Below are 24,566 nucleotides of genomic sequence, written 5' to 3'. Positions count from 1 at the left end.
TGCACGGCTGCGTGTGCCCCCGTGATGATAGCATACTCCCCAAATAAACAAGGTCCTGCCGTACAGCAGAGGGGACTATACTCAACACCCTGAGATAAACCGTGAAGGGAAAGAGTGTGAAAAACCGTGTACACACACATATGTGTGTAACTGAGCTACACTGCTGTCAGCAGAAATTAACACACCGTAAATCAGCTATACGTCAACAAAATAAAATATATATATTCCTCAAATGAAGTGTTTGGTTTCTGTCTCTCTGGCCAGCTCCTCTCTCCTGGGTGTTAAGAAAGACTCCAAGTGTGAGCTGCTCTGTGACCAGTTACATAGGAAACTGCGCGTTCTGAGCAGATCAACCACGGTTTTGTTACAACAATGAATAACGCTCTGGGTAAGCCTTCTTTGCTTACAGCAAGGTCCATGTTTACAGAACGGAGTGGGGAGCTCAATGCTTTGGTTCTTTGGAGAACTGTTTGCCGTTACCCCTCCCGACATAGACATTTCCCAGCTCAGGGATTTACAGGCTGTTATTGAAGATGGCTCGTGGGTTATTACTGACGACGGCTCTGTCTCTTTGACAACCAGGCATGTTGCCTGGCAACAATCTCCTTGTTGCTTTCATATCTCCCTTTATCTCTGTTCCTACATCTTCAGCAAATCTGTCCCTCTTCTGCTCCCTCCCACACAGAATAAAGTCTCTCCATCCTCCTGAGTTACCAGGCGGAAGAAGCAGAGTGGCAGAGCCGCAGGGCTTGATTCCGGGAGGCTGTGTGCTTCACTGCTGCAAGTGCATCTTGGCTCAGAAGCTGTGTGGGGAGAATTCCCGTTGACCTTTGAAGAGCCACTGGTGAGGCCAGCCGCAGAGCGCGCGGTCGGCCTGGGACGGGAGGAGAGGGGAGGTTTGAGTTCGGGTTCAGGGTCACGAGCTGTGCGGGACTGGTCCAGGACTGGATTTTCCGGGGTGGGCAGGGGGCGCAGGAAGAGCGTGGTGCTTGGAGTTTCCAACAAAGAGGACAAGGCACTTTTCCTTTCTCTAGTGGCAAAAGGTAAAAGACCTTAGCCGATTCTCAAGCAGGTGTCGTTCAGACCTGGAGCACTGACAGTACCCGAAGCAGGCTGGTCTGAGCCGAGGAGGAAGTCTGCTTGCCTGCAGCTTGTCCTGGGGGTCCCGGCTCCTCTGCCCGCAGACCCTCTGACTCAGGCTGAGAGTCTCCGGCTAAGTTACATCCGCGACCTTATAAAACCAGGTGCGCTTTAAAATAAAATGCTTGCTCCAGGAGGACCCATCCTCAGGTACCACTGACTCCTAGCGGAGGTCAGCCATCACACCTTGGCGGGACTGGGGCTCTGTGGGCAAGCCTGGCTGGGCGGGGGCAGCCCATGAGCACCTGGGCTCTGGGGGACGAGCTGACGGTGGGCCCTCGTGGGTCTGCGCCTCCAGGGACGAGGACACTAGGGGGGACAGCACCCTCCTCTGTCGTGCTTTGAGGCCTCAGTCACAAGCAGCCAAGGGCGCCCGCTGCTCCTCTCCTGTGTCTGCCCTCAGCCACGTACGCGTGCCTCCTCCCACACGCGTGTCTGTGTGTGTGCCCGTGTTCTCCGTCAGGGCTGGGCCCCCATCCCCAGGGGACGTGTGACGTACGACATCTGAGGTTCAGAGCTGCCACGACTGCGGGGTGGGGGGAGTGGAGGCACCAGGGCCTCGAGCGGGTGGAGGCCTGGAAGCGGGAACGTCCTCCAGCGCACTGGGCGGCCCAGCGCCCAGCGCAACCTGACCTCGGGAGTCAACGGCGCCCCGGTGGGAAACCCTCCTCTCCACAGAGGCAGGACCGTCCGTGTCCTGTCCTTGTTCCAGAATGCTGGTTTCTACGCCTGGACCCGTGGAATCGCTTACCTCCACGCGCCCCGTGCACACGCACAGGACCTTCTCGCCTCTGCCCTTGACCCCTGCGCTTCCGTGAAGACTGAGCAGACCTTTCTCTGAACTACCATGGGGGACCCTGTCTTAAAGCTGCTAATGGCTCCTGGAAGGCAAAGACCCACTTCCTTCTTGTTTTGGTCCCTTCTTCAGATCCTCGTAATCCAACTACAGGACAGACCATGAGAACTGCTGTGATATCGAAGGTGCTGTACCAGCCCAGCTGAGTGTAAAGCGGGGAAAGACCAATTCTGAGTGATAGACGTCCCCTAGGAGGTGGCATCGAGCCAGGCCTGCCCGTTACTAGCACATTCACTATTTGACATAAAGTATCAGCTCTTTCACAATTATTCGTACAAGTATTTTAGTTACGAGTACATTTTTCGTGCCGTAAGCTTAGCTTGGAAGCTCTCCCACTGCTTTCTATAGTCCCAGCCCTCACATGTTAAATCTGTTAGAGAATAAGTGAATGCGTACAATCAGGTACCCAGGTCCGGTGACCCCGAGGGGTTTAGACGGAGACGCGATGAGGGGGAGACTGGAGGGAGGTGGTCTCTGCTTCTTCCTTCTCCACTCGGCCCGAAGGCAGCCTCTCTGGGCCTTTCTCCAGCGAACCTGTCTCACCCGTAGAGACGCCGAGGGAGCTCAACGACGTCGTGGGGACTTGAGTGCACAGTCAGGAGAGGAGGGAACTTCGTTAATCATACACGTACTGGACGGAGGCTGCTCTCAGGCCGAACTCTCCATAGACATAACCTACTGCTATTGTTTCAAGTACACCCCCCCAATAACGTTTTTGCGTATCTATTTACGGCGCGTCGGAACTTCGTAGCTGTGTGGGCTCCTCTCTAGCTGCAGTGCTCAGATTCCTGTCGTGGCCACTTCCCTTGCTGCCGAGCGCGGGCTCAGGGGTAGGCTCAAGGCTTGAGGGGCCCGCGCCGAGCTGCCCCCCAGCACGTGGGGTCTTCCCGGACCAGGGATCAAACCTTCGTCCCCTGCGTTGGCAGGCAGATTCTTAACCCCTGGGCCAGGGGAAGTCCCAGGGAAGTCCCCTGTTATTAACTTTTTTAATGTTCTAGTTTTTTGTTTGTTTCATGTAGAAGTACTGTTAGGATAGGTACGTTAGGAAATGGCATCTGTTAGGTGGGTTAATGGAGAAAGCTCCAATACGGCAAAAATCTATCAAGAACAACTGACTTTGGTTTTTTCTTCTCCCATCAAAGTCCAGTGTCTGCCCGAGGGCAGTGAGTGGCCCAGGATTACTGCTGGAACCAGACCGAATGACTCAGAAGTTCCTTCCCCATCCGATGATGCCTGTGAGAAAGCCAAGATTCTCTGCAAGTGATCTGATCTTAGGGCTGAAACAGAGCGTCACCGGCTCTGTGTATTTATTATGTTTTAATAACAAGGAAAAGGATCCCCAGCACTGAGCTGAGTCACAAGAAGGAGTGTCTGGTACACCTGGTGTCCAGAAGAAACTACACCTGGGCTGGTCCCAGCACACAAACACCACCACCACTTCTCATAATTCCAGGATCAGAAAGAAAAATCTTCTCTTTCAGTAGAAAGGGGCTTCCCTGGTGGCTCAGTGGTAAAGAATCCACCTGCCAATGCAGGAGACGAGGGTTTGATCCCTGGGTCAGAAAGACCCCCTGGAGGAGGGCATGGCAACCCACTCCAGTCTTCTTGCCTGGAGAATCCCATGGACAGAGGAGCCTGGCGGGCTACAGCCCATGGGGTCGCAAAGAGTTGGGCATGACTGAGCGACTGAACACCCTTGCAGAGGGGCCTTTCAAGGTCCATAACAAACCCCTGTCTGGGTGCCAGGCCCTGGAGTCTTCACTGGGACTCCTCTCTGGCCCTTTAGCTCAGGTTTACGTGAAGAGACTGCGGGGCAGAGTGTGGATTTAGGGTGCCTGACTCCACACCCTGGGCCCCCCTCATGTTCTTCTGCTCCTCTGGGTGTCAGAGATCGGGACAGGGGTGGGTGGATGGGCCCCGGGGGCAGAAGGCCCTCGGCAAGAGGGGAGCAGCAGCCAGCGGGGAGATCTCAAAGAAAGACAAAGAAAGATGCTCCCAGCAGACGTCAGTGCTCCTGGACACACAGACGCTCTTCTTAGCTCCCATTTCAAAACAAACTTGGAGCTTTTTCAATAGGAAACTGGAAATCCCAAGTCACCAGTGATGGAGGGGTGGGGGGGGGGTGTCTCGAGAGCCTCCGTGCCCTCTGCCCCTGGAAGCCTGACGGCCTGACTCAGACTCCAGCCTCCATCCCGGCCTCGTCCCAGCCACCCGGCTCCTCGGCCCCCGCTGGCATCATGCGGGCTCTTGCTGCAAGGTTGCTGAAACCCCGTGTCACCTGGCTAAGACGGAAGGCGGCGGTTTACTGGCAGCTGGAGAGACGGCAGGGGTGCGGCTGCTCCGGAAGCCCCTGCCCCGCAGCCCGAACACGCCCAGCCGCTGTCCTCGGGGCCAGCTGCCTCCCCTCCCGGCTCTCCACAGTCACACGGGGCGTCCCGCCCGGAGGAGCCGAAACCGGAGGGGGCGCCCAGCAGGCCGCTGCATGCAGTCTGCCCCTAGGCGGGGCCGGGCGGGGCCTGGAGGAAGCTCCCAGGAACCCCTCGGTCACACGCTGAGCACGCGGGGCAGGGTGTTCCCACGGAAGGGGGTGGTTGGGTTGAGCACACCGAATTCTAGGCGTCCACCTGGCGTCACGACACCAAGGTGTCCCAGAGCCACTCGGGACGCCGTTTCTTAGCACGGGTCAGGCACCCGGGAGACCCTGGGACGGCAGGAGTCCTGGGAGCAGCCCCTAGACATGCTGGTCACCAGGCTGGGCTCTGCTTCTTGGCTTCTCACAGGCCCTGAGGACCTCGTGCTGGCCGGAGGCCCGCCCGAGCGGCCCTGCCTCAGAGACCGAGCCGTGTCTGCGGCTTCCCGTGAGATCTGATGTCCACCCTGGAGAGGAGACCACGGAGAGGAGCTGGCCTCGGATCTTCCACGATTTCAACACACAGCTTCCTACCCCAGGAGCAGGGAGGCAGGGGCAGGCAGGCCAGAGAGGTTCCGCTTCAGCACCAAGAGGGCTTACCGTTGTTGTTGAGTTGCTCAGTCGTGTCCGACTCTTGTTTGACCCCATGGACTGTAGCCCGCCAGGCTCCTCTGTCCCTGGGATTCTCCAGGCAAGAAGACTGGAGTGGGTTGCCATTTCCTTCTCCAGGGGATCTTCCCAACCCAGGGATCGAACCTGGGTATCCTGCATTGCAGGCAGATTCTTTACCACTGAGCCCCCTGGGACGCCCACCAAGCAGGCAGATGACAACAAACAGCAGAAATCCATCTATTATGTGTTCTCAGGGCGGTTCTCCCACGTGGAGAAAAGAGGGTAAGAACATGGGACCTCCCCAGTGGTCCAGGGGTTAAAAATCCCCCTCGCAATGCATGGGACGTGGGTTTGATCCCTGGTCAGGGAACTAAGATCCCACATGTCATGGGGGCAACTAAGCCCAAGCACTCCAAGTAGAGAAAAGCCCGAATGCCACAATGAAGGCCCTTGGTGCTGCAACTGAGCCAGATGAAGCCAAATAAATAAATAAAATAAAACTGCTAATTAAAAAAAAAGTAGACAACAGTTTGCCAGCTGGGTTCCATCCACGCCTGTGTGAACGACCAGCAAGTTAATGAAAAAATATTTCTTCCGCCATGTCCTGCCTCTGAAACCTGCCCATTGTCCCTCACATAGCCATGGATTAATGACAAGAAGAGTCCCTCACTTTTGGCAGCACCAGAAGTGAATAAAGTGATTTCCCCTAAGAAACTTCCTAAGTAAAAGTGGGCCCAGTAGCCTCTCTTAGCCTCACTTTTAAGCTGAGCAAACCTCAGCTCAAGGGAGTGCAGTGATTTGACAGAGACTGGAGGATGGCTTTGTCTCAAAACCTAGTTGTCCCATCATGAAAGGGGGCTGGAACTGCAAGGCTCACCAGCAAAACATGGAGTTTCCTGTAAGTGGTTTTTTGGTGTGAATTCAAATCGTACATGCTTTCAGAGGTCATCATAATCCACTCTCCATCAGGGGATGAGGACACTGAGGCTTGAGGACACTAATTCATACCCTGGGATCCCAGGAGCTGTCCAATTGACTCTCACCATTATGACCTTGAGCATGTTCATTGTACACTTATTTCACTTCATTAGAGCATCGTGGACAGGTGACTTGCCATCAGTTTATTGCTTAAATAAAGACTACAAAGTGACCCAAGTCCTACTTCTAGAGCAGAAGCAGAAAGTTCACACCACATCCTAACTACACCTACCTACTACATCCTAACTACTCCCCAGGTGTCCCCAGCTCAGCCAGGGAACCACGCCCCGAACCAGGGAAGGTTCGCACCTGCCGGTCGAGGACCAGTCTCATCCTCAATGCCACCATCTTCTCCAGCAAGAAAACCAGCTAAACAAATGCTCGCTGAAGACCTCCCAGGAGCCAGGCATTGTGGGGTTACCACGTCATCACCACGGCTACCCTCAGAAGACTTTTCATCTGAAACTAAGAGGCCAGAACCTGGGCAGGACCAGCTGCTGGGTGTGATGTCAGCAGAGGGAGCCACGGTTTGTTCTAACTGGAGACAGGTCAGTTATGCCTTCACGTCTTTGCTGGATCTTGGGGCAACATTTCAAACAATAGATTGTGGGAAAAACATAGGATTCTGACCCAAATGCCTTCTGCTTCAGGGAACGGTTGAGCGTTAGAAGGCCCCGTGTTATGTAACTTCCAGCTGGGTAATGAACGCCAGCTGGGACCCTGCCGTTGCTCAAGCAGAGGCCGCCCGGACCCCAGCGCAACCCCTGGGGGGAAACCCAGCACCTTCCTCCAGAGCACGTGAGTGCGGGCTTCTGATGCCCACGGTTAAGCGTGAGGTTTTCCATGCCCTCAGCCCCAGAGGAGGCTTCTTGTTTTCACAATACTCGCTTCGCTGGAGCGTAAGAGCGGGGAAGGGGTGGGCGGGCAGGAATTTGCGGGCTGCAGGCTGGAGGCCATGCATCTTGCTCCTTGGTCAGGAGCCAAGTCATTAAAACTCCTGGTTCTCAATGGAAGTCAAAAGTTCATCAAAATTGGCCAGGAGCACAGAAATCGAGTTGCTAGAAAAATCTGTCTTCCTTGGGCCTGGCTGGCCCCGTGGAACGTCATGAGAACCAGCAAGACACCCTTTCCAACTCCGACTGTCAGTCAACCCTCCTGCGGGCAGGTCTGGCCAGCACAACACACGTGAATCCATGTCCAGGTGGATGATTTCAACAAGCCCCATGCGGGAAAACCAGCAGCTGTGGTGGAAGGGGGGAGAGAGGCAGGCAGGCCGGCCCAGGAGGCTTGGGGACTTGGGGCAGGCTGGTCGGCCTCCCAAGTCACCGAACGTGGTCAGAGCCAGCAGGAGTGCGCAGGAGGGAGGTAGCGGGGTGGGGGGAGACACCCTGCGTCCGGAAGAGCCTGCTGGCCACCGGAAACTGCTTTCTGGATTCTCGAAGTGTGGTCTGCAGGGGCCAGCAGAGAAAGCATCACCTGGGGACCTGCTAGAGATGGACCCCACCACAGCTGGACTGGACTGGAATTCTGGGTTCCAGTGGGCTCACGAGTCTGAGAACCATTGGCCAGGTGGCTGAGCACTCAGGCTGCCTGGGTTCCAAGCCCTCTCTGTGGCCCCGGGACATTCACTTGGCCTCCCTGAGTCCCAAGTTCTGCTCTGGATTAAAAATAGACGTGGCTCAGATGGTCATTTGAGAAACAGATGATAAAGCACTTTCAACAACGCCGGACACACAGACGGCAGCACGCCCGTTTATGATTGTTGTTCAGTTGCTCGGTCGTGTCTGACTCTTTGCAACCCCATGGACTGCAGCACGCCAGGCTGCCCTGTCCCCCACCACCTCCCAGAGCTTGCTCAAACTCATGTCCATTGAGTCAGTGATGCCATCCAACCATCTCATCCTCTGTCTTCCCCTTTTCCTCCTGCCCTCAATTTTTCCCAGCATCAGGGTCTTTTCCAATGAGTCAGCTCTTCCCATCAGGTGGCCAAAGTATTGGAGCTTCAGCTTCAGCTTCAGCATCAGTCCTTCCAATGAATATTCAGGACTGATTTCCTTCAGGATGGACTGGTTGGATCTCCTTGCAGTCCAAGGGACTCTCAAGAGTCTTCTCCAACACCACAGTTCAAAAGCATCAATTCTTTGGTGCTCAGTCTTCTTTATGGTCCAACTCTCACATCCGTACATGACCCCTGGAAAAACCACAGCTTTGACTAGACGGACCTTCACAATGAGTGACTAGCCAAAATCGTGTCAAGCGTCACTGGAAGACCGTGACTGTCCCTGTCCCCAGATTGGCCTCCCTAAGGAAGTGACGTCCGAGCTGAGACCAGAAAAATCAGAAACGCCCGCAGCTCACCCTCACGACCTGTAGCTGTCGTGCGTGGTTCTCAGCAGGTTTTCCCCGCTGCCATTAGGTGACAGCTTGACCCCCATCCCACGGATGAAGTGAGTGAAAACAAAGATGATGACCTTGACCAAGGTCACCCAGGGGAGAAGCGGTGTAGACAGATCTGGGCCCTGGCTCTTCACCACTGGGCGCAGGGGCTGAGGGCAGGGAGGGCGGGAGTGAGGTGGGAGTGCTGCTAGATTGGGGGGGGGGGTGGGTGGGATGCGGTCCCGAGGACTGAAGGATGGGCTCCGTTTTTACCCCGAGAGCCGGGGGAGGACGCGGGTGGGGTGATCAGACCCCTCCCTGGGTGGGGGAGGGCCCAGGGCAGCACAGTCCGGGCTGGCGAAGGACCTGCAGGAAGAGGCCTGGGGTGCAGACCGCATCTCTGGTCCTCAGGAGCCCCGTGTTACAGCCTGCGTCTCACACGCAGCGCACGGCCCTGGACGGTGTGTGCAGCCACCGAGAGCCACACAGACTGTTCCAGGACGTGGCCAACCTCGAGGCGAGGGAGGCAGACTCAGGAACAGGTGAGGTTGCCTCTGATTTTCTCACGCTCGCTGGGAAAAACACCCAGGGGGTAGAGAGTAAGAAGCTGGCGGAGCTTACCGCTGAGAACTGACGTTAAACCGGGCTCATGTTATTTTTTTGCCATGTGGTCTGTTTTGGTTTTGGCTGTATCCCCTCTGGTACCTTTTTGGCAAAGGTCACAATTACTTTTGTAATCAGACAAATAAATAATAAGTAACTGGCCTGTGGGGTTAACCACAGACACTCAAATGGTCCTGGCTGAGTGTGGTGGCCGCTGGGCTGAGACTGGTGGAGGCCGCCTCCTGGTGGACACACACGCTGAGGACCGGCCTGGGCTGTAAGACAGCGGCACCGACACCTCAGTGACAGCTCATGGAGTCACTCCTTTTGTCACTCAACACACACACGCTCGTCACCTTTTAAACGCCAAGCATGATGGGAATACAAAACCCAACTTACATACTGTTTAAAATAATGGCGTTTATAACAAAATCACGTTTCGGAACAAGGCTTATGTCTGCTTTTGTTGGAGATGTGTTTTGTTTCCACCTTGGTCCTGCTCCTTGGACACCAGTAAGTTTACTCCCAGGTTGTTACGGAGAAGCGGGGTGGTTTTCTTGGTACATTTGCTGATTACAATTATAGTCCAGAAGCTACTGATTTTCACATATTGTTTACCTTGGGCCAACTCCCTGGACTGTTTCTCAAGGCACACAGTCAGGTGGAACGCTGCTGCTTCTGAGACGCAGTGACTGTACGTCTGGTCTGAGACGTGTCCGTTCCACCCCTACCCCCAAAACTCCAGACCCCCCCGCCCCCCCGTGCTGCTCTTTAGCCGGGATCGCCTGGCAGGTTCTGCCAGGGGGGCCCCGGCGGCTCGGGGGGGCAGAAGGAGCGGCCAGGCACCCTCTCCCTACCCCCTCCCCCCACTCGTGCCAGGACTCGCAGTGGAGGCTGGGTCCGCCCCCCACGCCCCCAGGTCATCCCCTGGTCTTCTCAGAAGTGCTGGCTGGCTTCCGCCACCCTGGGCCGCTCCAGCCCCCTCCACTCCCCGCTGGGCCGTGAGACCCCACGGCTGGGATCGGCGAGCTTTCCTTATCTAGAACACTAGTCAAGATGACGGGTCAAGCCTGTCTCATTTCATTTCCTCCTGAGGCCCTGCCCATCCTGCAGGAAAGGAGTCTCAAGCTGGAGAACAAGACGGGGCAGCACAACATGGGAGGCTGGGGAGAGGCTGGGCCCGCAGCCATGACTGGGTGGGTCCCAGGAGAGCAGCCAAGAACCCCCCTGTCTACACAGCGGGCATCCCCAGGGCTCCGATGGCGGCGCTTGCCCTCCCCTGCCCCAGGAGGCTCTCTGAACCAGACCCAGCAGAGCTGGGGGCCTGGTCCCTTCTCACACGGAGACCCGGGATGCAAACGCATGCTGCTGGGGGACGCTGGAGCGTGTGGCGCCCAGAACACAGGGGGCAGACAGTTCCCCACCCAGGGGAGGGCGGAAGTTCTCCGGGACTCTAACCGGCCCGAGAGGATAAGCCCTGCAGACTCTGGATGCCAGGTTCCAACAAATGGCTTCTGGAGGATCCGATCACACCCCGCCTGGACCCCACTCACATTCTGAGCTTCCAATCTGCCGTCAAGCTGAACAGGAGCTTCTTACTGGGGTGACTGGACATCTGAGGAACAAGTGCTAGGAAAGACAGATGCCAAACGGACAGAAACAAGTGTGGAAGGGAAGAGTGCATACAGGGAGAAAATGAAAAACAAGTTTAACATCCAGGGAAGTAAGATAAGCAATCACAACACACATACAGGTTACAACCAAGAGAAAGGACAGAACAGAGGAGTGAGCTCTCGGAGATGTACAACGTGATGGTGGCAAAGATGAAAAATAAGCCCGAGGAACCCTTCCAGGGAGCAGAGCAAGAAGACAAAGGCTGGAAAACAAGGAGGAAAGATACATACACAAGGACTGGTTCAGGCGGGCCGACCGAGGCTGTTCCAGGAGGAGGGACCGGAGGAGGTGGAGGTGAGGAAGACCCTCAGGCAAGAGCAGCACTCTGCAGGGACGCCTGACGCAGACCAAGGCCCTAGAGGAAAGGGCGGTCCGGAGCGAGCCACAAGCTTTCTGTCCCGAAAACGTCCACCGTGGTCCTCGGTTTACTGGGTCACTAGGAGAGCTCAGATGAGCTGTCCACGCTGGCACGCAGAACACCCTCCGTGAACGCCAGCCACCGCCAGCTCCTCTTGCACACACGAGCCACACACAACCCGTCGCCAATGTGGCTGGCTCTGCCTGCAGGCACCCGCATCCCCAGATGGGTCCTCACCGTCTCTGCCCCCCTGCACCTCCGGGGCCCTGCCTCCCTCCCGTCCCGGCTCAGGGCCGCAGCGCAGGTCGCCCAGGACATGGCTCCTTTTCTAGAAACGCTGAGCAGAAGCCCAGTCTTCCAGAACCAAGGAGTCTCCGTGTCTGCCTGGCACTTCCCTGCCAAGGGCCGCCTCCACGGTCTGGCAGGGCCCCCCACCCCTGGGTATCGGGGCACCAGGCTCCTGCCCCAGCTCTGGATGAGGTCCACTTGGCCGCCAACATCTCAACCACACCTCCAGCCTGTCCACATCCACCCCGGGGTAAGGACGTCCTCCTCAGCACTTAGCGGAGGACTGCCATACTGAAACCTCTTTCTCCAGTTTCAACAGCACGGGATTTTGTCTGTCGTTTCCTGACGTTCCCAGCAAGAGCTCAGTGTGAGGCAGGCACTCCGTATTTACTGAATGAAAAAAACCGCCCCAGAACTCAGACCCAAGTGTCCAGACTGAATGGGTCCCCCACACACTCAGTGAAATAAACCACGGCCACCTGCGACCCCAGGAAGACGCGCTCAGCCTGCAGAGGGGGGACGGGAAGGCGACTGGCCAGGACGCCCAACTTGGAGCTGCTTTTTCAATTTATTTGAAAAAACATTTTTTTAGGGTTTTCCCAGGCGACACTAGTGGTAAAGAAGCTAATACAAGAGACATAGAAGAGATTGGGAGGGGGGGGTGGTTTTGATCCCTGGGTCTGAAAGATCCCCCAGAAAAGGAAATGGCAACCCACCCCAGTATTCTTGCCTGGGAAATCCCAGGGACAGAGGAGCTGGTGAGCTACGGTCACCACCAGGCGGGACTCCGTGACATGAGCATGCACACAGTGGAGGCTTTACTTGGCTGCGCTGGGTCTTCGCTGCGGCACGTGGGATCCAGCTCCCTGACCTGGGGTTGAACCGGGGCCCCCTGCCGAGGCAGGGGGCAGTCTTAGCCACTGGACACCAGGGAAGTCCTCCGACCGAGAGCTTATTCCCGAACCACCGGGCAGGTCTGCAGGCGGAGTCAGAGCAGCCCAGGCTCTCAGGCGGTGCTGCTGCCCAGGCCTCCGTGCTCCTTAAAGCAACTGCAAGATGTGCTCACGTGAGCAGGCCGCGCACATGATCCCGAGGTCAGAGGTGGCGTGCGGGGGAAGCAACGGCACCCAGGACGGGACGGGCCCCCCACGGGGCAGACCATCGGCCGACCAGCAGACGGGGTGCTCCCGGAGGAGGGGCGCCCGACGGCTGGAGGGAGCCTGAGGGCTCAGCGAAGCGGAGCAGGACCCTGTGGTCCTTTCTCAGGTTCCGCCACCTGCCTTTGTGGAAAAACTTTAGCCAAAGGGTAAGTCTGATCAGTGACGCGAGAGGACACAGAAACAGGCAAACAGCAGCAGGTCAGGCAGGAAGCAGAGTCAGGGGCCTCGGGCTCCTCCTCCAGGGTCACAGACAGTATTCGGAGCCACATCCTGCGCTGAAACCTTCGCCAGGTGACGTCAGCTGCACGATGACCGGACTGGGGCCGTAATGTAAGCTGCCACGATTCCGAGAAATTGCCTCAAAGAAATGGGAACCAACCAACTCTGGAACTGAAGATCAACTGTACTTAAATCAATCATGATGATGTTTCAAAATCCTTAAAAATTTTTAAAGTGGATTTTCAATAGATACACAGACTTCTGAACTCTGTTACCTAGGGTCATTTTTCTGTGTTTACCCATCAGCATGTAACACTGACAGATGTTGGAACCGCGGATCCCAGGTGGAAAACAGGCAAGAACTGAAGAGTACTTTGAAATAGTTTTATTGGCTCATAAGACCTTTGCATATAAAAAAAATACCCAAAACACTATGCAGTATTAAACCACAATTACATTTTTTTTTAACCAATTTGAAACTACCCAGAATAAACATTTTTTAAAGCAAAAGAAACCTACATAACTAAACTTTGAAATGACATTATGACTTAAATACTATGACAAAATAGATACCTCCTTATAACGTGAATCCATTGCACGAAGCTGCCAGAACGTTTCATGAGCATAACGTCGCACAGGGCGCAAACGAACACGTCACGTCACACATGTAGCCGCAGCAGCTGTGCCCCCGCCTCAGGAACGCTCCGTCTCTGGCACGAAAGGCGGCCCGGGACGGCCTCCGCCAGGCCCCCGCCCCGGCAACGCAGGGCCTCCTCCCCGGCACCGGCCGCCTCCGTCAGCACCGCCGCTGCTTGAAGAAGTCCACGCCCCGCAGCTCCTGGGGCAGGTACTCCTGCTCCACAGGCTCGCTGTAGGCGGGGTTGTACTTGTAGCCCTGGCCGTAGCCCAGGTCCTTCATCAGCCTGGTGGGCGCGTTGCGCAGATGCAGGGGCACGGGGGGCAGCGGCCCCTGGTGGCCCCGCAGGCAGGCCTTGACGTTGCTGTAGGCGCTGTACACCTCCACCGACTTCGGGGCCCGCGCCAGGTAGACGACGCACTGGGCCAGGAGGACCTGCGCGGGGTCGGGGTGGGGGGGCGCCGCCCGCGTTAAGTCTGGGAGACCCCGCCCCCACCGGGCCAGGAGGACCTGGGCGGGGTCGGGGTGGGGGGGGCGCCGCCCGTGTTAACTCTGGGAGACCCTGCCCCCCGCCCCCGCCCGTGCTGACCTCCCACGGGGCCCACAGTCTGGGTAATCACGACAGGGAGGAGGCGGTCCTGCACGAGGCGAGGCTAAACCGGACCGGTGCTTTTCTTTTAAAACTGAAACTTTTTATCATATGAAATTCTTCTTAAAACCCCAACGTATAAAGCTAGGCAGGAGCTGCTCTATCTGTGGGTGAAGTTGCAGAGACGTCCTCCTCAGCTCCTCTGATGCTCCTGCCCCCAGGAAACCCTGAAAGCCTCCGAGGAGCCCACACGAGCCCCTGCTGACACCGAGGTCGCCCCCGCCCCAGCGTCTAAGCTCCCAGATGGGCGTCAGAGAGCCAGGCAGCCTCCTCCGCGGTCCAAGCCCAGGGAGGCGCCATCCGAAGGGGCCTTACCTCGCACTCGGGCATGCCTATGAAGTGACAGCCTTGGTAGGCAGCGACTGCTTGTGTCAACGCGGACGGGTCGGCCAGGCCTGCCACACACACGAACAGGGGCGAGTTAAGTCCCAGTGCCCACCCCTGTGCCAACCCCCACCGCCTGCAGACTCTAACCGAGGAATCACTCAGCAAAATCTGATCTTAGCTGACTGCAGAGGTGTGCGCGGCGTGGTTACTGCGCAGGGTCAAGAACTGTTTCCTTGGAGATAAAAGCTCTACATCTAGTAGGAAAAACAGGAGACCACGTGCAATACACGCAAGGAGCAGAGGCCATGAAGACGGTCACGAGGCTGGACCCGCTGAAAGCGGAGCACTTACTAACCCCAAAGAAAGCTACGGCTCTGCGGTCGTCTCCTTTAAACTGGGCCTGGAATCCTCCCTTGCTATTAATATCTCGGGAGCTGTCTGATGAAAACCAGAACATCTGACTCCAAAGCAAAATTAAAACGCTGCTTTCATTTCAACACGGGCACCTCAGAGAGATCCTGGGCCTGTTCTACACCACTGCAGTAACGCCAAAACCGCGAATAAAGGGGAAACCGCGACAAAGCAAGCTGCACCGATTTTCTGGTCCCCGGCGTGTACTGAGCTCATACTGACAGAACACTGTCAGCAAGGGTCGTGTCTAAGACACTGCACCGCTCAACAGGCCAACCGTCACCCGAGCCTGGAGGGAGTCAACCTCTTTGTAGTAGTGACATCAAAGAGGACTTGTCGCAGACCTCCAGAGCAAAAATAGAGCAGAGATCAGAGTGTGAATGCCACAAGAATCACCCAAGGGCGACACGGGGACACCACGTGAGCAACTGCCGCTGGGAGAACGGCGCTGACAGGGCCGTGACACGGGGTCCCAGGGACCCCACGGCCGCAGAGGCCCGAGCTGTGAAGGCGGGCTGCACTCCCGCGGGGTCACTACCGAGGGCCGCGGGGACCCGTGACTCGGAGCCAGATGCCCAGAAACAGACGACGGCCTCCACCGAGTCCCTTCCCAGCCCGCCCAGGGCTGCCTGGGCCCTGCCCCGCCCGAGGCCCCGCCCAGGACACGCCCCGGGCCCCGCCCCCGCCCGAGGCCCCGCCCCGCGCCGTCACTCACCGACGTCCTCGCTGGCGAACCTCACGAGCCGCCGCGCCACGTAGAGCGGGTCCTCGCCGCCCTCCAGCATGCGGCCCAGCCAGTAGAGCGCGGCGCTGGCGTCGGAGCCCCGCATGGACTTGTGCAGCGCCGAGATGCAGTTGTAGTGCTCCTCCCCTGCACGCAGAGCCCGGCTCAGCCCCGCGCCCACCGCGCCGCAGGCCTCTCCTGCTGACCCCAGGGAAGGCCGAGCCAGCGAGGGACCTAGGAGGGCCTGAGCACGGGGAGCTCCGACACTGCCCTCACCCAGCCCCGCGGAGGGGCAAAGCTGCCGTAGTGGGACGCGGGGCTGGGGAGACGGTGCTGAACCCCGCCTGCTACAGAGGGCCTCCGCCTCACGCTTCACCGGGTCCACGGTGAAGGCAGCACGGTGGAGACCCCACTTCCTTCCAAAGGGGTGGAAATCCGACTCCAGCACGACCGCCCAGAATCACACACACCCTCGTCTACAGGGGACTCTCTTCATCACCCACGTCTTTGGTAAAGACACGCAAATGTGCTGTGCTTATGTTTACTATTCCAGCTCAGGGATTTAACAGGAGCTGATGTCAGATTTGCTATCTGTAAATATGGTTTTATGAAAACAGATAAATGCACATGGCAAAAAGCACTTTTAAAAAAACTAGCACAGAATAAAAGCATCAATTTCTACCTAAGCTTAATTTTTAATTGTGCCTTTAAGAATTAAAGTGAAAGTCGCTCAGTCGTGTCCAACTCTTCGCGACCCCTTGGACTATACAGTCCATGGGATTCTCCAGGCCAGAATACTGGAGTGGGTAGCCTTTCCCTTCTCCAGGGGACCTTTCCTAACCCAGGGATTGAACCCAGGTCTCCCCCATTGCGGGCAGATTCTTTACCAGGTGAGCCACAAGGGAATTAAGGATTTTAACTCTCATTAAAGAACTCCAATTGAACCAAGCTACTTAAACTAAACACACACCCGAGTTCCCGCGTTTCCACACCAGCTGTCAGCCCCCAGTCAGGAAGCAGAGCTGTGGGCGGAGCTGCCCGGGGGGGCGGGGCCTCTGCAGCCTGCGTGGAGCTGGGGGCGGGGGGTCACTCACCTGCCCGGTCATACAGGATGTGTGAGCGCTGCAGGCCCTCCTTCACGTCGCTCTCTGTGACCAGCACGCGGCTCGGGGGGTAGCTCTGCCCGCCCTTCTTCCCAAAGGTCTTGCGGGTGCTCAGCCGGGCCAGCACTGCCAGCTGCAGCCCGTTCAGCCCGGCCCGCGCGTCCCCATCACTCAGGTGGGCCAGTGTGTCCACTGCCTTGTCCTCGATGAACACCGAGGGCCTGCAACACCACCACCGTGTCACACCCTGGACACCCCCTCCTGAAGCACGCTGTGCCTCTCATCCCCACAAGGTCACTACCGAGGTCCCCCGAGGCTCAAGCTTCCGCCCGGGCCCCAAACCCTGGTGTTGGGGCGGGTCTGTGCTGTTATGTGGCCAGCATTGGCAAGGCTGAGCAAAGCCTCGCCCTTGACTCCCAAGGTTATTTCACCTGACGTTTGGTCCTTTTTCACCCGACATTCAGCCCTCTCCATCTCCAGGTTCCACATGCACGAATTCAACCCACCTCGGACGTAACATATTAGGGGGAAAATTCCAGATAGTTCTAAAAAGCACAGCTTGAGTCTGCTGCACACTGACCACCACTCACAAAGCATTAGAGCACGTCCAACAACTACACGTGGTTTATTTACATCGTGTTAGGTGTGACGAGTCGCCTAGAGACAATGTCGCGTACATGGGAGGATGTGCTCTGGGTCCTATGCAAACATCAGGTTGTGAGAAAAGGGGCCTGCGTGTCCGCCAGCCTCAGATTCTGGTGTCCACGGGGGTGGGGGGGGGCTCTGGATCCAATGCCCTGCAGACTCTGAGGGACAACTCTATAGGCACGCGTCCTTCACTTGACAGACAAGCCTGTCCCCAGTCCCTTGGCGCTGGCCTGGAGCACGCGGCCACGGGGGCACTGACCACGTGTGGGCCTTTGTCAAGAAGGTCTAACTGTGACTCCTTTTCGAGTCTAACTGAGCAACTTTTCCTATTCTGTCTAGTTAGACAAGATATCCAAAACTTAGCTATGTAGAGGGGTCTTATTCTTTGTGGCTAGCTATATACATACAAAGCAAAATATAATGGTTCAAAGTTACAGCTCAGCCATGTCCCTGCCAACCTTCAGCTGGAAATGGCACAGCAATTAATAAATCGACGCGGATCATCTGAAGCAGCTATTTGGAGAACAACCCCAAAGGCCCCACCGGCCTGGGCGGGGAGTGCTCACTGAGGGTGCCCGCCTAGCTGGGGGGACAGCCTTGAGGATCCCAGGCTACACTTGCCCCCGAAGGCCCATCTCTGGCATCTCATGAATGCCGTGTCTCCAGAGCCAAGCATCCCAGCTGCCTCTCTGCCCCCAGGAGTCAGCTCACAACAGACGGCTCTCCCATCGGCCCGTCCGCCCCTCCTGACCAGACATAACACACACCGAGACCACAGCACTGGCTCTTTGTAAAGCTGACAGCCACTTCCAAAGGGAATTCTTGATGATACGGAAAAACACTAGTCGACCCACACAAAAGATAAAAGATGCTGCGGGGGGCCAGATGCAGAGGAGGTGCGTTAGCTCGGGGGAGCTGCAGGGGAGGGCAGCCTTGCTGACGGCACATCTGCGTGTCTCTGTGCATATGTGTGTATATGTGTGTGTCTGTGTTTATAAGTGTGTCTCTGTGTGATGTATATGTGTCTGTATAAGTGTGTATATGTGTGTGTGTTTATAAGTGTGTCTCTGTGTGATGTATATGTGTCTGTATAAGTGTGTATATGTGTGTCGGTGTGTTTAACTGCGTGTGTTTATGTGCATAACTACGTATGTCTAAGTGTCTGTCTGTGTATGTGCATAAGCGTGTGTGTATGTGTAAGTGTGCATGTATATGTGTATATGTGTCGGTGTGTTGATGTGCCTGTCTGCAAGTGTGTCTATGTGTGTCTGTACAGGTGTGTATTTGTGTCTCTGTGTGTGATGTATGTATATGTGTGTCTGTATAAGTGTATATGTGTGTGTAAGTGCATGTGTTTTAAGTGCATGTGTGTCTGTGTGTGTGTCTAAGCGTGTATATACATGTGTACAAGTGTGCACTATATGCGCACATCTGTGTGTATGTGTGTGTCTGTGTGTAACTGTGTCTGCACAAGTGTGTGTATGTGTGTTAGTCTGTGTGTGGGGGGCGGGCAGACCCACACGGCCTCAACAGCTCGCCCCAGAACTAGTGACCCTGACGGCCTTTCTCCTCAGAGCCACGGGCAGCAGAGCGCCCGCAGGACCACGTGTCGGGGGAGCGTGGGGCTGGAGGCCTGAGTGTCGCGGGGCCGCCCTCTGGAGGCGATCATCTCCACCCCCGACGCTGGGGCCACAGGACGGGGTCCTCAACCTGCAGGGCCTGGCAGACAGGCCCCACTTCTGCACACCGAGTGGACCGACTTCAGCTTCCCCGCAGCCGCAGGAGGGAACGTGTATTTTTAAAAACTGAGACAGATGGGAAGTACACAAGAGAACACACCATGAACCCTTATCCCCAGCACCCGGAGCGCCTGCTGAGCCCGCTCTGCGAACCGCCCACCCACTAACCACTCACCTCACTGAGCTGGGGGCGGGCCTGGGGCAGGCAGAACCTTCACAACACCCAGTACATGTCTATCCTGTGACCATCCACTCAAGCTTTGAAAACAAAACTGGGTCACATCACACAGAGTCTGCAACCTTCATAATAAAACGCTCTTTTGAAAAGCAAGCCAGGTACTCAGATCTCTCAGTATTGTCTTTTTACCAAACAGGCAACTCGGAAACTGTCAGCACCAGACAAAGGGGTGGATCGCTGCCGCTGTGCCACCATCGGGTCAGCGCCGGGGGCACAGACCGCCCTTGTGGTTGCGCCGGGCACCCCCGGGGCAGGACGTGGGCAGAGGACAGGGGTCCAGGTGGTCTCAGAGCCCAGTCCTCACGGACGGGCGGTGAGCGGGCCTCGTTCGTGACGACAGAGGCCAATGAGTAGGCTGCGAGAAAGCCTTTAGAGACAGAGGTGAGTTTTCCACAGCTGGAAAATGCAATCCTCCCCTTGGTGTTTGAAGTCCGCTCTGTTCCCACTGTCATCCCTTCCATCAGGTTGGAGTCACGGGCATGGGGTGAGTCCACCTGGTCTCCCATGGCTCCTCATTCCCTCTTTCACATGAGCCACATTCCAGGATTGCCCCCGTCCAAACTCAGTCTTTCTAAACACAGATGTGTTGCAGTAATAAAAAGGCCTGCTTTGGACGGTCACGAGGCAAGTCTCCGAATGGGAACTGACTGCCAAGAACAACGCTGCAGAGCTTCCAGCCCGTAGCCAGTTCCTCCCAACCCCGCTGACACCGCGTGGGGCCTCAAGAGGAGGAAATACCCTGAGACCCCTCGAGGCCTCAGGCGAGGGCGAGGAGGGGCGCTCAGGTCCAGGACAGACAGGGAGGTGTTCAGGGACCTCAGCAACCAGCACCCAAAGCAGAGTACACTCTGAGTCCGGAGACAGTGACGTGCTTTCACGACTGACGCTTCAACGACCGATGCCCGCGGGGCCCTCTCGGCTCCTCAGCCCCTGCGTGGGTGGCTTGACCCTCAAGCCATGCGACCTGGCCGAAGGGGGTCCCTGTCCAGGCTTTCCAGTGCCCTAGGTAATTCCTCCTGCATCTGGGGCAGGAGCAGGCGGCAGAGGTGTGCTTCTAACACAAATAAGGGAAGAGCCCTGCCCCACGTAAGGCAATCGATGGCCCATGATACACATGCCGCGTGTGAGCAGACTCACGCGCCTCTCACAACACAGAGACATCACCCGGAGGAAACAGACAGCCTTGAAGGCATCATTTTCAGTTACAATTTCTTTCCTTTCGTGGAATTGAGTCTCTGACTTCCAGAGTGTACAACAATCACCCTAAAAACACTTGAAAAAGTTTACAGTAACGTTTCCACTAATTCTTAATCAATGTTTTACAGAAAAAAAAAAAAAAACTGCAGGAAAAAGAAAATTGGAATCTGAGTATAAACTTCGAAAGATTCATGACATGTTTCTCCTATGAAGAAAATAATCAAAAAAGCCTCTCTAGGTTTTGCGAGCCTTAATAAAAAGGTGTGCAAGGAAAAGCCCAGAATCTGTTGGCACCAAGGCAAACACCTGAGAACTAGAGCCGGGGCCAGGCGGTTAGTCACAGCCGGAGGAGCTGTGGGGACACCCAGGATGGGTGGTCTCTCCACCTGCAGAGATAGGGCAGCCGTTTGCAGGCCAGCACCACATGCGCCCATCCTGCCCTCCAGCCCAGCCAGGTGCCCCCCCGCAACCCGGAGCCAGAGCTGCTTACTCGGAGCTGCTGTTGCCGCCGTGGCTCAGAGGGTCGGCAGGGCGGCTGGAGTCCAGCACTTGGATCCCCAGGGAGTTGACGGCCCGCATTAGGATGGTCACCATGGCCTCCACGGGGAGCTTCTCGAGCACGATGACTCGGCAGCGGCTCAGGAGAGCAGCATTGACCTGGAAGGAGGGGTTCTCCGTGGTCGCCCCGATCAGGGTGATGGTCCCACACTCCACATGGGGAAGGAACGTGTCCTGATCAAGAAGGAAAACACAAGACGCTGACCCCAGTCGACAGCCTGCAGGATCCAGGGTGAGCCGGCTACTCCTTCTTTTCCTAATCCCAAGTTCAGGATCCGATCAGCAACTTAAGCTGTCCATTTGTCCTGATGTTTCAATTACAAATGCCTGAAACTTGGAAACTTGACCCAAAGTACTTTTTCTCCTATCAACAGCCCTGGGATAGACCTACAATTTCATTTATCAGACAGAGGAAGCATTTTCTGGCCACCAAAAAAATGCTAAGAAAAAGTGAGGGTAACAGGCGTGAAGGAGAAGGGCGGAGGGCCTGGGCTCCTGGAGATCACCACCACCCCCACCCTGAGCCCGTGTGCAGTGGCCGCACAGGCTTCACACTCAAGTCCACACCTGCAAGGACCAGAAGGAAACGGAAGGAAGAGCACGAACCTGCTGAGACTTATTGAACCGATGAATCTCGTCAATAAAAAGGATGGTTTTCCTCTTGAAAAATCTCTTCTCGTTCTGAGCTTGTTTGATGACATCCCGCACGTCGGTTGTCTTGGCGCTGGTTGCTGACAACGTCACGAACCTGATGCTATGCTTCTTGCTGTTGTTGGCTATGATGTGGGCCAGCGTGGTCTGCGAAAAGACAGAGGGCGGGAGCTGTGAGACGGAGGGACGGGCACCAGCACCTACCAGAGGCCTGGACACTGGTGCGCTCGGCAGCAGAGAACCATCTGCAACAGCGCAGCACGTCTTCACACACTAAAAAAACGCTACACATGAAGCAGGAAAAGCAGCTGAAAGTTCAGCTAATTCTGACCTCCTCTCCTTCATGTCTAACTCCACTGATGCCTTTCGGGGGACACTAAGATCTCCACAATCTCTGGAAAGAGCTGCTGAATGGACGCAGCAGAGCCTGGTGGTAGATGCGACCTCACCCAGCCAAGAGAGCAGCAACACCAACCAGCGAGGCACAGACCCACAGCCCGAAGCTCGCAGGCAGCGCTAAAGAGAACCAGCACTTAAACTGGAAGGTCAACGGTGACCTTAAACCAGCACGTGCAACCGTCCGTTGTGGATGGAGTGAGGCAGCAGCAACGCCTCCATCAATGCTTCCCAGGAAGCAAAGAATTCCAAAGAAAAGTGCTGCTTGGCAGCTGGCGCCTACTGGGGGCTGCATACACACGCACACGCTCTCGTTAAGTTTATTATTACTGTCGGCAAAGAAGTGCAACAGTAAGGATGAGGGTGAAAAGGGGCAAATACGCCCCGGAATGAGTGGCAAGGGGGCATTTTATTTTCTGAAGGTCACATGGCCCCATCAGACACTGTGGCTGCTCCTCAGCCAGACCCAGCCCAGAGGCCACACATGCCTGGCTTGTGACCGGTCAGCCACCTCTGCACTGACCAGCCTAGCACACTGCCTTTCCGGCCGCGCATCCTCTGAGTGCGCCCTGCTCACCGCCCCAAGGACGTTCTTTTTCTTCTCTGCCTCTTCCTCCTCTTCCATCTGATTAACCGTTCTGACCATCTTAAGTAAAGAGTTCTCGGGAATCAGTAAGGATGCTACTGCATAGTACCCTGCTATCTGGGTTAAATCTGACAGTTCCTGACCAAAGGAAACCACAAGACAAGCAAGACACATAAACAGACGATAAAGCTGGAAAGAAGAACCAAAGAAACACCATCAAGGTGTCTGAGCCTCACAGCTCTGAGCTCCTCTACACCCAATCCTGGGCTCTGCTTTCCACTCTGTGGTGCTTTCTCCCTTTTCCAGCAGATAAAATGTATATATTTAAGCACCGCTTGGCTTTCTCGTTTTTCAGTCTTAACACCTGCCTCCTTTAGACTGCTGCTCAAGTGTTCTTCCAATGCTCGGTTCTCTAGATTCCAGCATCCTAAGCGCCCACCTCTGGGCTTGTGCTAATTCCTAAGAAAGCACTGGACACCAAGACGCACCGTTTCTTCTCTATAAAGGACAAGGCATCGTAAGAAACTATGGAAAACAGCGGATGAAAGCGACTTGCAAAGGGAAGGAGTTCTCAGGTCAGCCCTGTTAAGTACAGTTTCAAGGTTTGATAAAGAACTGTTTGCAAGAACAAAACAAATGAACAAGAAACTCAACATCTAAACAGAAGGAAGCACAACAGAAATTTAAAATTTTTTGCATTCCGCCCCCCCTCTCCATACTGAATGGACACACTCCCGAATGGGAAACTGCTCCAGGCCACCTGTCTTTTCCCCGAGAATCGGGCTACTAACAGCCGGGGGTGCGGGCGGGTCGGGACGCCTCGGGGGCGCTGATCGGACCCCCCCATCTCCCCTCGCAGAGGGCCGGGACGGTGCGCTGACCTTGCCGCAGCCCGGTGGCCCCCACAGGATGAGCGAGGGCACCTCACTGGCCTCGAGCAGCGAGCGCAGCAACGTCTCGGGCCCCACGGCGCGGCCCTGCCCCACGAAGTCCTGCAGCGCGTCGGGGCGCATGGTGTCGGCCAGCGGCTTCCCCTCCAGCAGCTGCCGCACCTCCTCAGCCGCCGGCGCGCGCGGGCGGCCCCCTGGGGCCCCGAATGCGGCGGCACCCGCGTCCGCATCCCAGCGGCCCGCGTCGTCCTCGCCGTCCGCGTCGCCCGCCGCCTCCTCCTCTTCCGGCGCTTCGGCCTCGCCCCAGCTCCGCGGGGACGCGCCACCGGCCGCCGCCGCCGCCGGCCGCGGCCCCGCGCCCTTGCCGCCCGGGCTGCCGGGCCGCGCGCCCGGGAAGTCAGGCAGCAGGCGCGCGCCGCTGGGCGTGGGCGGCGCGTCGTCGCTCTCGCGGCCCTCGCTCTCGCCGCCGTCGTCCGGCTCCTCCGCCTCGCCCTCGCTGCTCTCGGCCGCCGTCGGTGTGGCCGGTTGCTTGAGCGCCGAGCTTTCGGACGGCCGGCGCCGCTTGGCGCGGGGTTGCGCGGGCTCCGCTAGGCCCGCCGGGTGCAGCAGCAGGCAGCGGTCCAGGTGCGCGTTGATGTGCGCGGCGGGCATAGCCTGCTGGCACACGGGGCACTGCACCCGGTGTAGCTGCGCCAGCAGCGGGTCGTCCTCCGGCCCGCTCACCTCCATGGCGGCCGCCGCGCTAGGCCCCGCGCCGCGCGCCCCCGGCTCCGGGAGGCGGCAGGACGCGCGCGGCCCGGCGCAGAGCGCCGCTCAGGCCTCACGTCCCGGCCGCCCGCGTCGGCCCGCCCTCTGCCCGTCGCCCCGCCGCCTCGCGCGGCGCGCCGGGAAGCGGAGTCCGCGGTAGCCCGCACGGCCGCCGCCGGCGCCGGCTCGCACGGCCCGACGGGAAACGTAGTCCGCGGCCGCTCGGCGGCCTGAGGCGCGCCCTTTTCCGGCCGGCGCCGGCGCCTCGCACGGCCTGCTGGGAAACGTAGTTCGCGGAGGCCCGGCGGGTTGCCGCGCGTCTCTTTCCGGTCGGCGCCGAGGGAGGCTGGCGGGCTGCGCATGCGCAAACCCACCCGCGGGCGGGACGCCA

General features: G+C 57.2%; 1 protein-coding gene across 1 annotated transcript; it reads right to left on the bottom strand.

Moving 5' to 3' along the window:
- Positions 1-13,044: 13,044 nt before the first annotated feature.
- On the bottom strand, positions 13,045-24,299 carry WRNIP1 (WRN helicase interacting protein 1). Its single transcript, XM_043450314.1, has 7 exons — positions 23,420-24,299; positions 21,512-21,703; positions 20,838-21,079; positions 16,517-16,746; positions 15,414-15,569; positions 14,276-14,355; positions 13,045-13,746 (listed from the first exon to the last, which is right to left on the bottom strand). The coding sequence occupies exons 1-7, from the start codon at positions 24,155-24,157 to the stop codon at positions 13,471-13,473; spliced, it is 1,914 nt and encodes a 637-aa protein (XP_043306249.1). The 5' UTR covers positions 24,158-24,299; the 3' UTR covers positions 13,045-13,470.
- Positions 24,300-24,566: the final 267 nt, after the last annotated feature.

The sequence above is a fragment of the Cervus canadensis genome, chromosome 28 (genome assembly GCF_019320065.1).
Source record: "Cervus canadensis isolate Bull #8, Minnesota chromosome 28, ASM1932006v1, whole genome shotgun sequence".
Classification (NCBI taxonomy): domain Eukaryota; kingdom Metazoa; phylum Chordata; class Mammalia; order Artiodactyla; family Cervidae; genus Cervus; species Cervus canadensis.
This window is presented reverse-complemented; position numbering and strand designations above follow the sequence as displayed.

Bases quoted from the DNA above. Each gene is read 5' to 3' on its own strand.
- WRNIP1 (XM_043450314.1), bottom strand. From the start codon at position 24,157: ATGGAGGTGAGCGGGCCGGAGGACGACCCGCTGCTGGCGCAGCTACAC. The intron at 16,747-20,837 runs GTAAGCAGCTCT...GTGGTGTTGCAG, and splicing joins GGCGGCAACAGCAGCTCCGA to GCCCTCGGTGTTCATCGAGG. The intron at 14,356-15,413 runs GTGAGTGACGGC...TGTGTGTGGCAG, and splicing joins GTTCGCCAGCGAGGACGTCG to GCCTGGCCGACCCGTCCGCG.